The sequence below is a fragment of the Nuphar pumila genome, unplaced genomic scaffold, assembly GCF_984573655.1.
Source record: "Nuphar pumila unplaced genomic scaffold, dmNupPumi1.hap1.1 HAP1_SCAFFOLD_251, whole genome shotgun sequence".
Classification (NCBI taxonomy): domain Eukaryota; kingdom Viridiplantae; phylum Streptophyta; class Magnoliopsida; order Nymphaeales; family Nymphaeaceae; genus Nuphar; species Nuphar pumila.
In genome coordinates this window covers 16,358-37,502 of record NW_028323243.1, presented here as the reverse complement: position 1 = coordinate 37,502, position 21,145 = coordinate 16,358, and the positions used below count along the sequence as shown (strand labels likewise).

Here is a 21,145-nt window from a genome sequence, read left to right as displayed (position 1 = left end):
CGGCGGTGGCGGCGGTGGTGGTGATGGCGGAGACGACAGCGCAGAAGAGGGTGGCAAAAAAAGGAGGTTTGGATGGAAAGGATGGGAAGATCGCGTGGCTGCTGATCCTCAATTTGTCTACAAAGTTCTGGTCGAGCAGGTGCGCTTGCTCTGGCCGTGACAGCACATGACAATGTTCCTGGAACAGCCGCAGCAGAGCAACGACTCGGGAAGTTCCTCGTATGTTTGTGTGACATCACCCTGCCTCCTTCTGCGCGTAGAAATGAAACACATGTAAGGAAAACGCACTAGCATATCGTGGGCAAGTTTTGCATGCTGCCGAGCGCCACACACCTCGTCCTCGCCCCTAAACACATCTATCGTAGGGCGCCAAGGCATGCTGTGTGGGACCACGTTGCTCAAATAAGCGTGGGGAAACCGACAAGTGTGGGGTTCGAGTGCACGACTTTTATGTGTACATGCGAACATGTGTTCCAACGAACGGCCAGGAAGTGCAACAGATGTGCAATCAGTCTCGAGCAACCCTCACAAGGAAGTCCGTCCCGAGCGTCATAGGAAGCAGAGTCTGAGCCAACAGCAGCAACTCACACAGCACCGAGATGCAGATTATTGGAGTGAGTGCTTCAGTCATTGGCGACATGTCTACGCGCCCCAATTGGGGCCTCAACGAGTTGGACTTTGTCTTTTCAACGCTCGTCGTCGGCTCTATCATGAACTTCACCCTCATGTACCTGCTCGCTCCCACCACCGCGGCTGCAGCTGGAGCTGCATCAAACAACCTCTTTGTGCGCCTCTTTGACGAGCGAACGCTCACAGCCCTTGGCGCGCCAGGTCCGTCTTCACTCTGCTTGTTCAAAGCCTGGATGGAGTTTGGTGTCTCGTATTGGCTGTCTTGCCCGAATACTTGCCCAGGCAGGACCAGGGCACATGATGAAATTGTTAACTTTACAACACTACCGCATCCACGTGGACATTCCAAATCCAAGTACTACCTGGGGTTCAGTGCTACCAATACCATCACCCTGGGCAAGTATACCTGGACACCCTGACAATGTACCTGTTGTGGCACATGTATACATCGTTGCGACGACCAATCGCAACTATGTCCTCAGGTTTCGGCTTCTGCATAATTTCAGTTAAGTCGGGTGTTGGAAGGTCGAGCGTCTGATTTCGGGTGTCAAATTTCGGGTGTTCCGCTAGTCAAAGGTCCCAACACTAGGCATCTCCGACGTGGTCACAGAGCCCGCCTGCCATATCAGCTAGATCAGCGGTGGGAACTAGGGATGCCTTGTACAGCATGTCCCCACAACACACATTCGAGGCTCGACAGCTCCACACTTATCGGAGGACAGCACGTGGAGCTCTGTCGATGCCGCAGAATCCTGTGGGATGTTTTCCATTTGCGGCAATTGCGTTCCTGGAGGAACGAATCCAAAGCAAGTCAGGGTTGAAGCTGAAAGCAAGCAAGCAAATACTTGGTTGTGCGCATTGCAGGGGGTCACATTTTCCAGCCTGGCTTCAGCTTCAAGGGTCGCATGATCAACCTGATCTTCAAGAGCTTCACCTTTGGCCTGATTGGATTTGCGGCGGGTGTGTTTGGAACCTCCATGTCCAACGGGCTCATCAAAGTCCGCGCCATGGCTGATCCCAAGTTCAAGCTGCAGAACGAAGTTCCGGATGTCTTCTTGAATGCTGTTGCCTGGACAGCGCACATGGGGCTGTCCTCCAATATCCGCTACCAGACGCTCAATGGGCTGGAAATGGTGCGTGTCAAAAGTGCAGACTGCACACACATGTGAAAGCCTGCGTGTGTGGCAACTTGGGATGAGGGTGGCATCATGTTGGGATGTGCAATCATGTCCACGACACTGTGCAAACTTTGTTTAGTATGTTCTCGCATACTGTTGACAGCGTCAGGGATGGTTGACCTTATCGTCCAGCATCAGGGTACTGAACCTATGCAGATGAACGATTCTGTCATGCGTCAAGTGTTGTGGGATGCCCGTGTTTGTACATCGATGCTGATGCGTTGACCCGCGTGACGCTGGACGTGGCTGTAGGTGCTTGTGCGTCTCTTGCCACCACCCCTGTTCAAGGTCTTCGTGGTTCTCATTCGCACGGCCAACAACCTGCTGGGTGGAATGTCCTTTGTGACATGCGCACGAATTATTGGATCTCAGAAGGAGAACAAAGTGGCTTTGCCTGCACCTGAGCCGGTAAAAGGCAAGAAGAAGTGAAGACAGCTGACGTTGGCGCATCTGCCTTCTGTCCCATAGCCCCTTATGTGGAGCAGCGCTTTGAACAGCCCGCAGCCCATCAGTTCCTACTACAGGTTGTGAAATGGCTTTGAAATCATAGCAGGCAAAAAGTACTGGACGCGCCTCGCATGCATAGTTGAACGTCTACACCTTGGGCTTCTCAAGCTTTATGAAACTGGGGCCGCCCTTGGTGCTCTGAAGTTGATGGACGTCTTCCCAAGTCCAATCGAGTGATTATTTAGGTACCGGAGTGATTCAATTGTCTGGGATACACCCTGAAGCATAGATCACATCAACTCTACGAGGGTGCCAAAAGATTGATTTCATGTTGTGCATTTGCAGTGTGCATGGATACATTGTAACTGGCTCTGAATCCAGTCACTGTGCTGTGGCGTTCCCTGGCAGTTTCTCATGTTGTTCTCGATTTCATGAGTAGCAGCACCACAAAGCGATAATGAACCCCACGGAAGAACCCCTATGTGCTGAGAATGATAGATAACACCTGAGAGCCCGACAAGGTCAACTGATACCCTCATTGTGAAGAACTATCAAACATGCAGTCACTTGAAAACTCCGGCCTTTGGCGACCACATGATCGATGGGCAATTGCCTCCTAGGGCTACAAACCTATGTCACGGACGCACCACAGGCGGTTCTACACGATGCCTGCCGATCAGATACCGTGCCAGCCGCGGTCGCCGCACATGTGAACGACTTCATCGTACGACGAGGCATGAATACCCAGGCAGCCAGCGACGCCATCCACCGGCACTGAAGCAATTTGCGGGCCCGTCAGGAATGCAGACCCAATGAGCTCGGCAACAGCAGCATGTGCAGCACTGTAGAATGTGTGGGCAGAAGAGGGCACGGTGGTGGGTCCACACTGCTTCGCATTGCTCAAGGGCATGATGTGGAGGAGCTGGTACGATATGGGCGTGGCCACTTCATCTTGCCCTGTGCTTGACTGATGCTCTCTCTGAGGGGAACAGGAGTTGCATATCGCTGGTTCTGCAGCACAATGCTTCTCAGAGGCACCTCGAGGCAATCGGCCCGTGCTCGTATCCTCGGATTGTATGAGGGTACTGCATGTCTGCTGTACGCCTTCGCACGCTCTCACGCTGTCGCCGGGCTGCTTCTCGCATCGCCGTGGTTCAGAATCGCTGTGGCAGTCCATGCCGTGGAGGTTGTGTGGCTCCGTGCTCTGGCGATCACTTGCTGAGCCTTGACTGTCGGTCGTCGGGTCAGTACGGCGCTCAGGTAGGTCATCCAAGCCTTCTGCAAGGCCAGTGGCAGCAACGCACGCAAAGAAGACCAGATATGCCTCAAACGTCCAAGGCATTGGCCAGAATCCTTTCGCAGTGCGTGCGCCGGCCAACACACGTCGAATGCCCTGCACAACAACACGTTCTTCACCAGTCAGTGCATGTGTCACCCCGGCGATTCTCATATCTATTTTTGATTACACTGAGCGAAGAATCCCCATAGCTCAAGCGTATCTTGACTGCACACTCCAACTCGTGGTCTTCACGACATTCGGGGCCATTCACCCATGCTACTTGACACGAAACAAACGAGGTCCTTGCATCGCAAGGTCTCCAACGTAGAGTCATGAGACAGGTTGTTGCGACATTGGATGGTTGGAAGGGGCAAACCTCAGCAATCTGAGAACGACTCTCCTGGCTGAGGCTGACACTCGTTGCCTTCGGTTTGGTGTGGTCAACTAGAAGTGCCGAATGGTACAGAAGCAACACATCGGTGCCGAGGGACATCACGACGGCATTCAGGAAGGCAGGAGACTCTTCTGCGGCAAACGGCGACCGTTGGATGAACACTTTGGAGCCCCGATGTTTGCGAGTGTGACGTTTGCAGCTCGCCCGCCACCTGCACACAATGACATCATGCCTCGCTCATGGTGACTGTTGACAAGAGCTTCATCGTGGCCTGCAATACTGGTCTAGTCTAGCCCATGAGCTGCATTTCCGCACGCACAAAGACTCATCCTCAAGAACTTGCTTCTCGCTGTCAGACTGGATACCTTTGATGCATTGAAGTGGCTGCCATCTTCCACAGCCGGGCGTCGCACCCGAGGTAGACACGATCGGGACTGGACTAAGCACCAATGCTTGGCCAGAATGGGTTTCGACCCCCACTTCTGTTCCCAAAGTTCATGCCTTCTCAGGTATGTGGACCCGCACATAGGGTCTTGCGAAAGACTGCTATGCACAAATTGGAGAGCTCCTGCAAGGTCTTCCCAACTAATGTGGCTGTCATGCGATGAACATCATGTCGGTGTGGAGAAGCATGAGGGGCTACCTGGGAGGCTGACAGAGCGGGAGTGCGATGGAATGTGTCCAAATGCAAGGGTTGTGTTGAATCCACCTTGAGTTGTGCCACATGCCACAGGATCCCTCGATCCAGCATCTCCAGAATTGCAACTTGCCGTGGGCTGCCTGAAAGGCAAACACAAACTAAGTGAGGCATGTAGCTCTTGAGGATGAATCTGAAAGGGAACTCACACACCATGGTGTTTAGCATCATCCAATCACATGCTTCTTTGTACACTGATTGAGCAAGCGGCAGAACAGGATGTCAAAGTGAGCCCCTGTGAGTGCACTTGCTCCCATCACTCATCTCTGCACACCGCATCGCATGTGAGCGAGCTGCTCAAGAGGTCAACTTTCATGCTTGCTTCACTATGCAAGCACACTGCAGTGTGCAGCCCCAGAACCAAAAATATGCAAGCAATGTGCGCCATGCAACGGAATGCGTGGATAGGAAGCTTTGGTACCACGTGCCCTTGCACAACGTGCTCACGCCGGCCTGCAAGGCAAAATACTGCTTGGGCGGAGTGAGGAAGGAGTGCAGAGATTGACGAGGAGGTCGGCACACCTGTCTGACCAAGGCAAGCGGGGATCACAAGGGAGGGCGCCATCAGCGATGCGGCCTTCTTTGGACCGTAATTCTGCAGCAGGGCCAGATACAATGCTGCCGTGCTCTGCATGGTGCCTTGAAGCAACGTGCTCGTTAGGTGATGGCTGCTCACAACACGGCCCTCCAGCACTCGGTCCCAGGCCATTGCCTGCAGGTCGTGCCCACTGCTTCTTGCTGCTCTCACAGCTGTGCAGACGGCGCGTTGGCGCACTCACATGCAATGGGAAGCGACGAGCACGTCCTTACTTCCAAAACATGCAACAAACATTGATCCTGCTTCTCATAAACTTTCAGGTGAATCATCAAGTCAAATGTGCATGTATACACATCGATGTAAACACCATGTGACGCATGTCCTGCCCCAGGCACATTTGCACCTGCCGAGTATTGCACAGATGAGGCCTCGCCTTTGCCATACGCATTGCCCATGTGACTTACATGCTTAGATGGAATCTGGAGGGCTGCTTGTGCACCTCCTCACAGCTAAAAGGAGAATTCAGAAGCTACTGCTTCTTGCAAGGAACCTGCCGCTGATGCAGACAAGCATAGGCAACTGCTGTATGCTGTGAAACTATGTTCGTTGCCTGAGACCTCATCTCAAAGGCACCCAGCTCTGCAAATGGGTGCCATGATAGACCTGAGCCTGGTCGACATTGTACAAACAATCGCTTCGGCACCCAGCCATGTATGCATGATAGCGACACGACCCCACCTTCCGAGATGCAAACATGAGGGTTGCAGAGGCGTCTTTGAGGCTGTTGCTCACAAGGATGCCATGGTCCTGCGCCCAGTGCTGCAGCTCAGTTGCGCCTGCCTCGTTGAGATCGACGGACAGAGAGCACCACCTCCCTCTTTGTGACCTGTGATCTGTCCCGTCATCGGCCGTACCAGACACTGCCGCCTGAGCCTCCCCAAATTCAGAACACATGCCCGGAGTGAGGTTGCTGCCAATGCCGAGCATGGGACTTTCATCTAAAACCTTCGAAGGGGGCTCGGGTGTGATGCTTGCGTCGGTGACGATGCATGGACGGTGGTTACTGTGCTCAGGCGGAGCATCGAACGAGGATGGCCTGAACGAAGCAGCGGTCAATCCGGCCAGGGCTTCTAGAGCCGCTCGCATTCGGCGGCTTCTCACGGCGAAGGAACCCTCCAGGTGCATGCTCAGAATCCGGCTGAAGCTCCCTTGCTGGTGACAATCTGCATGCGTTCATGTTGCTCTGATGACGTGTGCCGGCAGGTCATCGATGCTGGCATGTTGTTGTTGTGTTGACTAGACCTGCCTTTCTGCCCATGGATTTACATGGCAATGCGCATCACCGTTGATTGTCACTGTCAACTGCTACCTTAACTGTAATGCCATTGAAAAATTGATTTCTCATCATCCTCCATGGGCACAAAACCATGGGCACACAACAGAACATTGTCGTTGGCAGGTAAGTTATGTGCGCGCAAGCTCACAAGCGCGGTCGACTCGTCGGAGCCCGGAATCGATAAAGCCAAGGCATTCGGAAGACAAGCTCACAGGCACATGTAGGCGAGCTCACACGCCGTACTTCAACCAAACCAACAAAAGTGTACTGCGAGAGCTGAGACCGCGCAGTGGTCGGGGCCTTGTGAACGTGGCATGCGGCCTGGTGAGGTCAATGCATCCCTCACGCACCTGCTGCATGATGCACGATGGGTGCTTCTCTTCCATCCAGCAATCTGGCACCACTACCAATTACATGGTGGCCAGGAGCTTCTTCTTTCTCTACCCAAATCCTCTGTCCCTTTGAAGATGGCTCTGCGACTGCGTCGGTTTGTGCGGGTGGGTGGGACATCGTGATGTCGTCGGATGCTGGCAGCTGGCTGTGAAAGAAGTCGCGGCTCATCGTGCATGCCAGTGCAGTGGCGTCTTTCAACAGCTCTGCACACTGCGCTTTCAAACGCGTGCCAAAGATGCTGAGTGAAGGGTCAGAGTTTGCCTCCAGCAGATGCACCTGCAGCCCCCACTAAGCCTCAACCATTGAGTATCTGCCCGCGCCCCATGGGCCACACTAGGAAAACCCGTCCTCATACCAAGGGACCGAGCTGCACGGGAACACAAGTAACCAGCGCTGTCACAAACATCTCCATAAATTGGACCATTATGAACATACATATCATGTACCATGCAATCAAGTAGAGGGGTTTGTCTGGCTCGGAGCACTAGAGCAGTCCACAAGGGCTGTTCAAGCTGGAAAAGAATCGTGTATGTCTAGATATCTCCGACTGGCATGCTATGAGGACCATTCTGAGCTGCCTGCGCCAAACGTGGGACGATGCAAAACAGGAAGAGGTCATCCTCTTCGTTCTGACACCGCAAAGCCCGCTGTCGCACGTGCAATCGTCCATCATTATGCATGCAGTACTTTGGGCGTTCCTTGAGGCTGCAATCCACCAAAAAGTCCAAACCGAACAGCTGGCAGCAGTTTTGCAGCGGGTAGAGCGCTAAAGGCTGGCCAGGAGTGGATACTGCCGCGGAGAAGAGGTCTACGCAGACGTGCTTGATCCGGTCCAACAGCAAGAGTTCAAGATTGTGTGGCGTGCTGGTAGATTGGCGGGTCCCCATCTCCGACTGCCGTTGCTGTGCGCATGCATCCTTCGCCCACTCCTCACATGCCTCAGCTAGTGTAAAACTACTGGATTGCTCTGCGTTGACGCTGCCGCATCTCTTTTGTAGCACGTGGTTGGTTGCATGCACCAACAAGCTTCTTGCTTCTGCAGCTGACTCACTTCTTTCTCCGTATGAATCCACAGCCGGGAGCACGAGGACGTGCTTTTCTGCGATCCAGACTTCGTAGCAGCCTGCCACCATGACGTGTACCCTGAGATGGCACTTGTGGCCCTTCAAGAGGAGCAGGTCCTTGACATACTCTTGCAGCACCTGCTCGGCGGTATGGCTCAGCTGAATAGTTGGATCAATGCAATCTACGAGATGAACCAGCGTGTGTTTTCAAATGGCGTATGGAATGAAGTGGATCCTTTTAGCACGTTCCTATCGATAAGGATGCCTAGGGTGACCAGTCTTGATGGCTTATCCCTGTGCTGTAGGAAAGATGGCCGCCGCCTGTGGAGCAGTTACGGGTCAAGTAGCACCGTGAAACTGCTCTCAAAAGCCTGCATTTATGTGACATGGCTTGCTTTTATAAAAGAAGGGCTGATTAGTCCCCTAAAAAACAAGGCGGTCTATCTTACTATACGTTTCAGCAATTGCTCTTACCCACGGCCCTTCACTGCTGGAGACAATATCGGACATGTCCTTGTAGTCTTCAATTGTTGGTCCAAAGATTCGCATTCCTTGTCCTCTGTTCAGATCGCTGTGTTTGAGTACAAACATCTCGTGCTGTGGTGGGTCGAACATCAATGCCCTCGCATCGTCTAGGACTTCGTCCATGCAGCCATCCGTTTCTTGGAGCACCACCGTGCGAGGTACTGAGTCTCTGAGCACTGATCTAGGGTGACTCGCCGAATGTTCTTCAACAAGGCGGGCGAGGTCGGCCTTCCGTGTAAGGCCAGAATAGCAGGGCAGGGCGTTTCCACACACACTTCCCCGCAACACCTGTTTCCAGGGCAAGTTTCTTGCCTGATCCCATACGATATCAGCATTTTCGATGTCGGTGGCACTGCCATCTCCTAGCACCGAGCGAAAAGCTTCACGTAAAATGCCGGCCTCGTATAGGGTTGTGCTGGACGTACACACCCGCATCATGCATGCCTAACACCTAACTTCGACACATGGCATGGGACAATGAAGTAGCTAGCCAGCTTTCAGTCTCCAAGGCTGTATATGCTGCCGATGCTTCACTCCCAAGCTTTGCAGATGGGTGTGCGTTAGGCCAAGGTTCTGCAGACAGCCACAAGCTGTGCACAGCGGACCATATGACGAGTTCACCCAAAATTATTTCTCGCCATAACATTGCTTCAGAATTACGCTAGCACGTGAAAGTGGAGCTCCTGCATATGATTCAATTACATATGCCTCATATGAGCGATGGGATTGATCCTTCTAGCAAACACGCTTGCGTTTGAGCAACGTCCCAGATTACGACCCCGAAGGCTGTCAAGTCAATGTCATCCACAATGCTCGTTAACTATTTTTACATCGCATCTATGAGATTTCTTCGATGGGGCGCCGACAACAATTGAATGGGGCAGAGTGCATCATCCGCTGTTGAGGACCCTGACAAGGTCGACGCATGGAGACTAGCTCAATCATGGCCACTGCCCTACAATCCATTTGACGCCGAAGAGAGAGATAATTTCCCCCCACTCGACGAGGCACTAGCGGCGTCTGCAGCTGGCGCTAGCGCTGTCTTGGAAACGACGGAAATCGGCCCAGCTGGTCCCCCATTTCCCCCAGTATTCCCCAGCTTCAATGCACTTACACCTGAACAGCGGGCATACGTGTCATGGAAAGAGGAGCAATTGCGTGCACGCGATGATGAGTGGTGGGACATCAGAATCCGAGAGGCGTTGCAGGTGAGCTGTTCGCCCACGCCGTTTGAGTTGCCTTTCAATAGACAATAAGTTTGGTGCTTGTAGCAATACATATGCATCGAAACCTGGTGAAAATTATGTGTCTACGCAGGGACGGCCAAGCTATGCGGCTGAGACGGAGCAGCAGTACTTGCGAGTTCTCCTCGACAGCTCAGGTGATGACCTTTTCTGGAGAACACTGCGGCAGGCCTGCAACCTGATGATTATGCATACTTTGAGACGTTGTATGTGTTTATTGGCTTCCCAAAGGTGAAACAGGCTCACTGGGCAAGCTTGCTACCCATCTGTCAATTCTAGACAATAAGATGGCAGCCAGTGAGCACCACATCCCACAACCCGCACAGATTGCATGGTACCAATGCAAACGATCACTTCATACCCGTCGTCACTGCATTGGGTCAGTCCAATCGTGAGTGTTGCCTTCACATTGGTCTTGGCAAGATTCTTGCACTGTCCACCCGCCGGGTGACCGGGCTACAGTGTGCATGCAAGTGCATGCATGGCGAATCCCATGCGGCGTCTTTCATCGTGCAGCAAAAGCTGACCAAAAATGGTCCTAATGTAGGCTCAGAGCTCACCCTTGAGTATTCCGAACCTCGATTGGCACAACTGGACAGGCCTGCCGAACGATGGCCACACCCTCCAGCCAGCCCACCAGTGTTACCACCAGGGACTCGGGTTGCGCCAGAGCACCCCGTGCCACCGCATCAGGCGCAACCCTCTGCAGTCGCGTTGCCAATTTCTCCTTCAACTCTTCCCTCTGGGAGCAGGCTGTCACTACCTCCCCATCAGTCCCCGGAGGGAGCACATGAGCAACCACGCAAACCGACACCCGCAGACCCTCTCAGTTCCGTGCGTCTTGTGTCGCAAGACGCACCAAAAAGCCTCCAACAGCAGCAAATCGCGTCTGAGGCGGCTGCTGTGCTGGCTGAGGGTCCCACAGCTCCCCAGGGCACTGCTGTACAAGGGCCACCCTCGAGCGCCATGCCCAGCACTTCGGGCACTCGACCTGACTTGAAGTCCCGGCAGACACTGCTGGCAAGGTCGCCTCTTGCTAGGCCTCCCTTGGGAAGGGAGCGGCGTGGGCAGAATGTGCAGTGCTTGCGCCCAGCGGACGATGCACACGGCATGCCATTGCAAAGTGCCGAGCGGCCCGCGCTTGCACCCGTGCAGCCCGACCCAATCGCACCAAGCAAGAAGCCTTCAGAGAGTGCACAGCCTGCTCCGGGCGCGCTAATCGGCAAACCCTCAGGGCCAGTGCCACAAGTACCTTTGTCAACATCCCAGCCGTCCGGTTCTCGTCCACCGTTGGCTCCAGCACCCCCTGGCGCCCGTCCTGAGACGCTTGTTGTTGAAACATTCACCCCGACTGTGCCTGTTATCAGCCCGCTCTCTTCGCCTGTGCAGCTTGTCCGCTTGGTCCCTGTTGCAATCCAAGACCCTCCCGATCAGGGGATACATTTGCAACAGCCCACGCCAACGCAACTGGCTGCTTTCGGCAGCGGAGCCTATCTTGCATCCACGTCCCGCAGAACCCTGGAAACTACGCAGCCTGTGCCTGCAAGACATAATGAGGAGGCGACTGGCAGTATGCTGCACGGGCGCTCCTGGATGAATCCTGCGTACATTCGCACGCCGCAGCAGCAGGCCCCCACACACAGGGACGCCTCTGTCCAGGCCACCCCCGACCGCGACGTTGCGGTGCAGAGCTCTGCGACCGATGAAGAAGCAGCTCGCGACACGCTTGGTGCGCGCCGGCCGCTGGATCGTGATGAAGTGCCTCGTGAGCATGAATCAGATTCCAGCGTGCACGTTGTGCTCGCGCCCGGCATGACGGTGCATATAACCGCGTCACACGTCATGACGCAGCCCCGACGCGATCTTGCTGCCGTTGACACTGCGTCACAAACTGGCACCGGCAGCTGGAGCGCAGCGATCCCTGTTGGGGGGGTGAGTCCTCCCCGGGACACAGTCGGCGCTGCATTTGTAGGGCGGTCGCCCGTGCATGAGGCCCCTGCGCGTGATGAGGAACACCAAAACGTTGACGCTGATGGAGCCGCTGGCGTTGCGGGTGCATCGCTCAACGTTCACGTCCGGGTAGCGCCTTCAACTTCCTGGGGTGAAGGAGCGTCTGGCTCCTTTGTGGCTGCCCCCACGGTTGTCGCAGGGCCATTGGGGCCGGAAGCGAGCGGGGTACGGGGCCCTGGGGCCAGGCGGCAGCTTTTCTCTTCTGAGAATGCAGCTGCCATAGCAAATCAGAACATGGCGGATGCGAGCGGTCAGACCTCTCTGCCCTGGGGTACGCCCCCGCAATCACATGTCCACACCTTTGCTGCAGCTTCTTTTACAGATTTATCAAACTCGGGCTTGTCGGATATTCTGCGATCGCTCCTGCAGGCATGCCTTTGGTGGTCTCCTTGTTGTATGGGTAGTGCGCTGCCAGGGTTGGGGTGCTCACGATGCAGGCACCAGCATCGCCACTTCACAAGCAGCCTGCAAGATGTTCTGAGCCCGCTCAGCGAAAGTTGCAGCATTCCCAGATTGCTTTGGAAGAGTTTTCTCCTATGCTTACCAAACGCAAGCAGTAGAGCAAGGTGACTCAAAGCCCAGGGATAACGGCGACAACAAGATTCATCCGAGTTGTGGGGCTTAACGTGCTTCATTGACATATGCAGGTGGGAGACAGCAGACTTCAGGCGCCCAAAGAGCTGATTTCCAAATGCGCGGTCGCCCTCCAGCAAGCGGGGCCACTCCAAGAAGCACGCCCGCATTTGATATGGCTACGCAGACTCCCAGGGAAAAGGGCCTGAAGCGCCCGTGGAGGGCTCAGGCCGCAGTTCACAGCAGCACAGGAGCGCCACAGTGGACAGACCGCTTCCTGTCACCGATGCGAGCTTACGGGGAGCTCAGTCCGATGCCTCCACGTAAGGCCGCACGCATCGCAGTAACACACACTTCTCCCAGCGATCACACAAGCTCAGAGCACCGCAGCACACCGGACAGCAGTGAGATGGATGAAGACGACCGTGCGGAACAACCCCATGCTCATGTGGAAGCGCAGGCTCACGATCCAACTCCAGCAGACTCGCCCTCCCCTCTCGCGCCCTTGCCTGGTACTCACTCTCAAGCGCCTTCGCCTGCAGAGTGGACGCCTCCTCTGCGGCGACAGGATCCAACCCATTCTCAAGCACTTGACGTGCCCCAAGCTGAAGGAGCAACGGCAGGGGCGAGGGCGAACCGTACAGCAAGCACCAGCTATGCTGCAACACCAGCGCAGCATGCTCCGACCGCCTTGCACCCTTCGGCATCTGTTAACAGTCCTGCCGCTCGCTACGTCCCACGGTCTGTGACGCTGCATCCAGAACAATCTGCTTCGTGTCGCTCAGCTGCGGCTGATGCTGCCAACAGATTGCCGGCTGTACAGCCTGCCGAACCGCTGGGGGCCACAGGCTGGCGTCCCTCTGCCATCACTTTCACCGAGGTGGCCTCCACCCCGTCCCGATCCCTCCGCTCTCTCCATCCGCTGACGCCAACGCAGGCCCGATATGCGCCGCCCTCGATGTGCCAGCAGTACAAACCGACACCCGCTGCACAGGAACGCCTTGCACCCTGGAACGAAGCGCCTGCAGAGCTACAGCCCACTGCGTACTTTGACCGCCCCCTCACTCAACCATACCAACCTAGCATGCTGCCCTCGAGCGCGCTTGGGGCACAGCTGGCGGCTGCCATGGCATGGACGGGGCACGACAGCCCATTTTGCGCACAGGGCTCTCTGCACATAGGAAGTATGGCCTCAGCATCGCTGCGCGCTCTGCCGCAGTCCCTGCCTGGAAGTATTCCCTCCCGACTCGTTCCACCTGGCATGGCAGTTCCAAGCTTCGATGCACCTTTGCCTGAGTCCACGTTTGGCCACGGCACCTGGCTTCCAGAACCGCCGTTGCAACACCCTCTGGCACAACATCAGACCCAGGAGGACTCCCCTGCAGAGTTTGACCGTGGCATCACTTTTCACGACGAAACTGTGCTGGAAGCGGGGTTGCAGCGTAGTAGCGTCTTGGGGCTGCAGGTTGCTCCAGAAATGCTGACGCGATTTATTCGAGAGCCTTGGTGATTAACTGTAGTTGCGTTCGTATAGCAACAGTGATTATGTAACATGCAAATTCCTACGTTATCATGAGGATGATATGATGCATTTGCGAATTTACTTGTTTGGCCTTTACCGACTAGTTCTTGCTCTAATGTATGTGATGTCTTGAACGATGATTATGATGCATCGTTCTACGACACCTCGCGCATCCACATGGATAGGCGAGACGCAAGACTCCAGGGTGAAATGCGACACCGCTCTTGGCACTGGCAGCTGGACATGAAGGAACGTCAGTGCTTGGGACAGTTAGGCTCGCCACAAACGAACTGCCACTGACACGAACAAGACAGAGTCGTGAGGTAACAGCATTGCCTCTGCACAGGCTGATGCTGAGTTCGTTATTGAATGATCCATGCTTGCACATCCCTCCTCCAGTGGACGGCGCTATCGTGCAATGGTGAGGGCATAGCGTCGGGGTCGGCGATTCGGTGCACGTCCAGTTTAGGAGGTCGCGCGCGAGGTGCCGAGAAAATACCTGAGCCACTGCCACCCGGATGTCGTATATGGCGGACAGTTCGAATGTCGGAAGGCAGGATGACACTTGCACCCAGCACTCTGCGGACAAGATCCTATCCGAACGTTTCAGCTCCAATCCTAGAGGAATGCCATCGCAACATAACGCCTCGTTTGCTCGATTACCGAGGGTGTTTTGCGTACTCCCGAACAGGTGTTTCTCGTCAGGCGTCCCTGCTGGACCCTGCCTATCTGGAGGTGCTGCGATGCCATGGACCATAGCTTGGCTGTATTCGTCCGGCCTACAAATGAATGCAATGTACAACAAGACGCGAACGAAAATCAGTTCAAGTGCTATGCGCGACAACAACAACAACAACAACAACAACAACAACAACAACAGAAACGTTATTTCGGAACAAGCATGTTCACGGGCTCGTTCCTTGATGCGTCCAGGTATCTCACAAACCCATTGGGATCTGCATGATGCCGATTCTGACAACGTTATCGGTAAATGGGAATACTCGTCCACTCCAGTTCCTCATCGCGCGAGGATCTCAAACACAGCTTCGTGCGAGGTGAGTTGCTTTTTTGGCTTCCCAACATTTCTCGCCTCGAACCCTGATTTCTCAGTACTGTGGCATTGCCTATGCGACCTAGAGTTTATACAGGTCGATCCGAATGCCTATTCACTCATGATCAGTAATGTCGAGTGCCTAATGTGTACAGGTCCTGCAGGGCGAGGACTGCAAGCGCCATGTCCGACAACCGCGAACGAATCACACGCGCTAAAGGCTATCCTTATCCACGTCCGTCCACGTCGTTCCTGTTCATCAATGGAGATGCATACACGTTCGAGAATTCAACTTGGGGCGGCACGGAGAATGTGAATTATCTTCAGATCACCACTCCTGATGGCCGTCTTGTAAGGTGTGCTGAACACACTGTGCTCGCACGCACGCGCCCTCCGTACGCGCACGCTTGACATCCTAACCTCTGAACTATGCGTCCCGTCTGACCAAAAGCGACAATGCTGCATGGTCTGAGGTTCTGGCGATGCATGTATGCGTTGAGCTGCCCCGAGAGGGAGAGACACCAGCCCCATTGTCGAGAAATTGCGATACTGACTACGCAAAACCACAAATGATCGCTTGCAAGCCATGCATAGGAAGACCACTGAAGGAGAGCGCCGTGATCAAGCATTGTAGAGAGTGCACGATTCGCACACGATGTAAAACGGAACGATTACGCCAGCCAGCGCGGCGTTGACAATTTGACAGCAAGAGCTGATCTCGCGCCTAAATGCTCACACGATGTAGATGTTGCTTACAAGTACATACACGCACGGCTGGAGTATGACAAACTTGGTTCCTTGGGAGCCCAATTCATGGTGACGCTCAATTCATGGTGGATACAGGACTACAGAAGTTCTCTCCTCGGTAGGGCTGGATCCAGATGCGCACGAGGCAGCACAGTACACCGCAGTCTTGGCCATCGGCTCCAATGCAAGTCCTGAGCAGCTTTGCAGAAAATTCCCTAACGAGTTGTTTTCCCATGGCGTCTTTATTCCGGTGAGCTCCTCATAACACCTGTGGACTGACCCCAGGTTGTTGCAACACGGAAACATCCATGAGCGCCATGCTCCTTGTCTTCCGTCAAGTATGTCCAATGAAGAAGATGTGCAATGAAGAACTAGCACACTCGAGGATGCCGTCCATGCCAGAAAACTGGATTGTGCAGGTGCACATACAGCAAATCCCACTTGATGATGTTGATGTATCCTTTTCCAACACTACGGACATTGGCAACTCCAAGAACTACTTGGGATGAATCAATGCTATCATAACGATCACCTGAGGCTAGCGTACCTGGACCAGCCTGACCTACCATAGCCTGGGCTGACATATCTTCTTCGTCATCATCGTGCACCCTGCAAGAAAGGAGATTAGCCACAGCTGACCAACATCGGCCTGTCAGTTCCTTTGACAGACTTCCCACTTTCAAGTAGGGAGCTGGGAGGGGGCGAGTTGTGTGCAATCTGGTTAGGCTAGTTATTCTATCGCTTGCCAACGCAGGTCATCCAAGCAGTCCTGCAAGGTTTCGACGTTGTTTACGCACCCCTAGTAGCCTCCTACGGCTCAGTAACCGCAACCTTAGAGTACTCGCCTGGCACTGCCGTGGAACTGTTCATTACCATGCTGACAGAACCGTTGCTGATGAGAATGCACGAGACGGAGGGCGCTTATGACGTCTGCCAGCTGAGCAATGTTTCCCTCTGGCCTGCATGCAACCTCGCAAGCTACACGTGCAACGGGGTTCGTGAGCACAGCAGCAACAAGGTGGATTCCGTTTTACAATACAATCATCAGTCTGGAACACTTCACGTCCAGCTTCCTGGCGCAAGCTCTGGTGTGTCCGTTTCAAGCCACTCTCTCATGCCACTAGTCTTCCTGTTGCTGGTCTTCGTCTCGTCATTGAGCTTGTCAGCTGAGCTGACAGCGTGAATGATCAGAGGCCCTTGCCTGATTGTCTCTTTGCACTGCCCTCGATACGCAACCATGCTGCATGGAGTGGTGTGATTTTTTCGCGCAAGTGCCAATCCATGGGAGAGCCTGATCTGTTGCTGTGCAGTGCTCATTCATGAGGAGGGTCCTCCATGATGACGTGGGTGAAGTTTTGGTTCTCCAAGAAACGTTTGCTGGCCCTAATATGCCGGGAGTGGCTCAATGTATGAGCGAAGAGCAGCCCTGCTCTGCATATCCTGGTGTACAGTGCCATCGATGGCATCGATAAGATAGCTGAGCATAGAATTGAATACATCGCTGATCAGGATCAGCTGAGATATACTACTTGATGCACTGCTTGTTCACCAAGCTTATCCGAGTTGAGACCTGCGACTCATGGGTTGCGTATGATCTCCATTACTTTTGTTGCAGGTGGGCCTGTGGCCTTGACGGAAATCAATGCGCATCGTCGGCAGTTCCCTTCGCTCACACAAGTAGACATGCAACGCGCTGTCATGTCAGCATTGCAAAGCGGCGACAATCAACAGAACGTCCTTCGCGTAGAGTCCACCAAGATGGCGGATAGCAACGACCTTGACGATTGGATCCTTAGGAATATTGATCACCGCAGCTCTCGTATTGCTTATGTGACAACTCTCACTGCGTGTGCTCAACCCTTCTCATATGCCCACAGCACCCCTCAAGTGAGCTTGGGAGACATATTTTCAGCAAACATCAAATAGTTCGAGTGCACGTGGGCAGGAGGTATGGGACCGGGGCCCCGTTTACCGTTGTAATACACCGGAGTCGGTGCCTGTGCATGTTCGGGTCCGTGGCACATGAGGCTAGTCCAATCGGGACCAACCTGCGAGGTTGTGGTGACAAGCTTCCCATGAGAATCTATGAACCGCCGAATAAATTATCAGCATCATACAATGACGCGTCATTGAGAAAGGATCGAGCAAAAACTGGAATGTTTCGATGCACGGAACATCATGTGCAAGGCATGTTGACGGCACCTCGTGAGATTGAGGACCTGAATGCATCACCCCCTGTGCAGGCTTGCAAAATATAAGCTTGTGTATCATGGTACCACATGGAATGACATGCGCTTTCATACCAGCGGGATACACGCAGGGCAGTCACCAAAGTGCATGTACAGAAGACGTCTTTGCACACATCGGCAGCCAACGAAAGCTCAAGAGGTCTTGAGACACACGCCGCTGCAGGTGTCGATGAACACTCTCGGCTGGGTCGCTGCTGGTGAACCTTCACCCTCTCTCAAGTGCTCTGTGTTCTGACCAGTCACGCGGCAGCCATGGAACCAAATGCAGAGCACTTGAGTGGGTAAATCACGCCAGCAATCACACCGACAAGAGCTCCCATGCACACCTGCAAGGGCGTGTGTCCCAACACCTCTTTGAGCTTTCGTTGGCTGACGACGTGGCCCTTGAGCAGCTCACTGACGACGAGGTTGAGCACTTCAGCCTGGGTGCCTGCATGACGCCTCACTCCTGCTGCGTCGTACATGACGATGAGACTGAAACACAACGCCATCGCAAAGAGGGAGCTGCCAAAACCGTGCGTCATTCCCATTGCCGTTGTTACGCTCTGCATGGCACAGTGCCGTCAACATCGTCCGTGGCAGGGTCATGACAATGTTACTGCAGCATGATATTATGTATCGTTTCCCAACACTACCACATCCACATGCAACTTGGCAACTCCAAGCACTACTTGGGAATCAATCACATGATATGCAACCCACACAGGGCTGTGCAACAGCGTAGATGGCTGCCCATATGTTGGATCGGCACCTTTCAATTGGACGCTACAAATACGGATGTCTGGTACCAGACGTACGTTTTTGTACAGGCTTGAAAACACAGCAGTGCATGATACAATTCCATCACCTGACGTGCAGCACGGCAAGGCAACGAAAGTCAAGAAAAGCTTGTTTTGCCACAGCCATCATCTCTGGTCTGAGCGCTGCATGGCTGCAAAGCCACTTGCATGAAATCTTTGCATGCCGATTCCAGTGATATTCCAGTGAAGCAGACAGTTCGACAAGCGTGCAACATGATCCCCTGAAAACGCTTGGAGTTCAGTAGGAGCTCCTCGACCATCAATCACTCGCACCGAAATGCACCCTCTATGCCGCATTCATCTCCTCGTAATATGCTGATGGCTGATCGTGTGAGCCGATGCTGCTAATGCGCGTTTAGGAAGGGAGTGTCACAACAACCTGTGCCATGGCTTCTACTTTTTGCAACCCTCACAAGGAAAGACATGCCGTAGTATCACATAATAGCAGCAAGATTCGTGCATGCATCCCCTGCATATTGCCACAAGCCTGGGGCGGACGCTTACACGACTGGCAGAGATGACATGTGACTTCGAGCAAGCTGGTAGGCAGTGTCGACTTTCATTATGATATCATGCAAGTTGCAACGCTACATCGCTACCACTGCGGAGATTGTTCTATACTTCAACTTGCCTTGAGGAACATGTGTACTACGTACAAAGTGGCGCACCATGCAAAGCGCAGAGTGTGAAGATGGCATGCCCCCAGAAGCAATCATCATCGAGAAGTCCCAGGTGCCTTTTTTGTAGTAATTGGTGAAAACTTTTGCAAACTGTGCAACAAACCATCCCCAGAAGCCAGACATGAAAATCACGTTGGACGATATGTCTGCCCAAAATGCGGGCATCATTGCCGCCATGCCCAGTTGTTGGTTCTGAGACTGCCACCTGAAAACAAATAACATTCAATCCTCTTCGGCGCATGGTTCAGGTAGCGGCCAGTGCATGAGATGTGGGACTGCACAATTGTTGCTCTGCAGTACGAAGTTGCAGAGCTGAGAACTTTGTGGTTCCAATAGAAGTTTGGAACCACAAAGTTCCTAACGTGAAGTAATGGGCGACATGATAGGTGACACGAGCATGCGCAACATCCAATAATGGCGCTGATTGCTGCAAGGTGCTCAAACCCTGCATGACAGGCACGCCGCATTCCATGACAGAGCGCACAATCAAATCGAAAACGACGGTAAACGTTTAAACTATTTCAGTGAATCCCTGTTAAGCGGGACACCAGCCCTGTGGACGTCCATGGCAAAGCTTGCGGGGGCGACAAAAAACCCTACCGCATGACATGGCGCAGCAAACTCTATTATAGGGCCCTTACAAAGTGTGGAGCGTTCAATAAACATCCAAGATTATACATGATGAAAAGGAATTATGCTGCTTGAGCACTGCACCACTGCATAACGGAAGCAACGATTCCTGCCCCGACTTGGCACACACCTTCGATCTACGAATCAAACTACAAAACCCCTATGGCGAAAGCCTACGAACGCAGTGCATGGGTAAATTTCCATGCCTCTAACGCAGTGAACTAATTGAACAGTAGCCAAGCTTGACGGTGGTTCAATGACAATATACTGCGCTCACAATCGCAAAGTACAACTCCTACTACCCAAACTCGTCAACGCAACGGCAACGACAGGATACCGAGCAATACGAATCGTTGCAAAATCAATTCAGGCGGACGGTCGACATGAGGAGTGAACAGAGCGAAATAATATCGCACCTGGGGGCCTGCTGACTGGATTTCGCTTCCTCTGCACCCAGTTTGCAGTGCTCCAACCATGACAAGCATGTCAAGCCAAACATGACTATATGGGCAAACATATATGAAAACCAAGATGGCGGATCAACATAACCTGTCTCATGCGCGTGCTGACAGCAGCACTGAACATGCCGAGACACAAACGCTGAATCGACCTCGCAAACGCCATGTGTCTGCGATGTGCAGCGAGGGTTGAGATAAACATATAAACTGCTTTTGAACCCCTGACGGGGCACGATGAAACGTGGAGCATGCGCTCCAGACACGCTTGTCTGGGCGCTGCTGTGAAGGCGTTGCATGACCATGAGCGCCAATTGTACCTTGACACACAACAAATCGGAATCAGGAGACTGGCACCTGGGCGCGCCAGTGCTGGGATAAGGCGGGCCTGCAGCTTAGCACTGCGGCCTGGAACACGATTCATGCGACGATCCCCGGGATGTGAAAGTTCCCGCCAAGCATCTCAATTCGAGACCTTGCTTCATCCATCCCCTCACCCCCACGCTATAGATGCATCGCCAATTGGCATTGCTTCGTCCTCGACATTGTTGACGCACGGTTGGTCTCAGAATAAGCCAAGAGTGCGAGTCAGTTCTGTATTTACCTTTAGCGCCAAATTAGGACTGCATCCTGTCGTGATTTAGCGGCACGCGACATTGCGACGTCCTACCGGTACATTGATTGGACCCATTCGCTCAAGACT

The 21,145-nt window shown here is 53.7% G+C and overlaps 2 protein-coding genes across 2 annotated transcripts; one reads left to right on the top strand and one right to left on the bottom strand.

Annotated features, from left to right (window-relative positions):
* The first annotated feature begins 638 nt into the window (after window positions 1-638).
* On the top strand, window positions 639-2,492 carry LOC149810611 (protein RETICULATA-RELATED 2, chloroplastic-like). The gene is made up of 4 exons (XM_089994167.1): window positions 639-831; window positions 1,495-1,763; window positions 2,061-2,223; window positions 2,362-2,492. Exons 1-4 carry the CDS (start codon window positions 639-641, stop codon window positions 2,490-2,492), a joined length of 756 nt encoding a protein of 251 aa, XP_089850293.1.
* A 4,933-nt stretch (window positions 2,493-7,425) lies between these two features.
* Window positions 7,426-8,916, bottom strand: LOC149810610 (putative tubulin--tyrosine ligase C12B10.04). Its single transcript, XM_089994166.1, has 2 exons — window positions 8,431-8,916; window positions 7,426-8,115 (listed from the first exon to the last, which is right to left on the bottom strand). Exons 1-2 carry the CDS (start codon window positions 8,914-8,916, stop codon window positions 7,426-7,428), a joined length of 1,176 nt encoding a protein of 391 aa, XP_089850292.1.
* Between the last annotated feature and the right edge of the window lie 12,229 nt (window positions 8,917-21,145).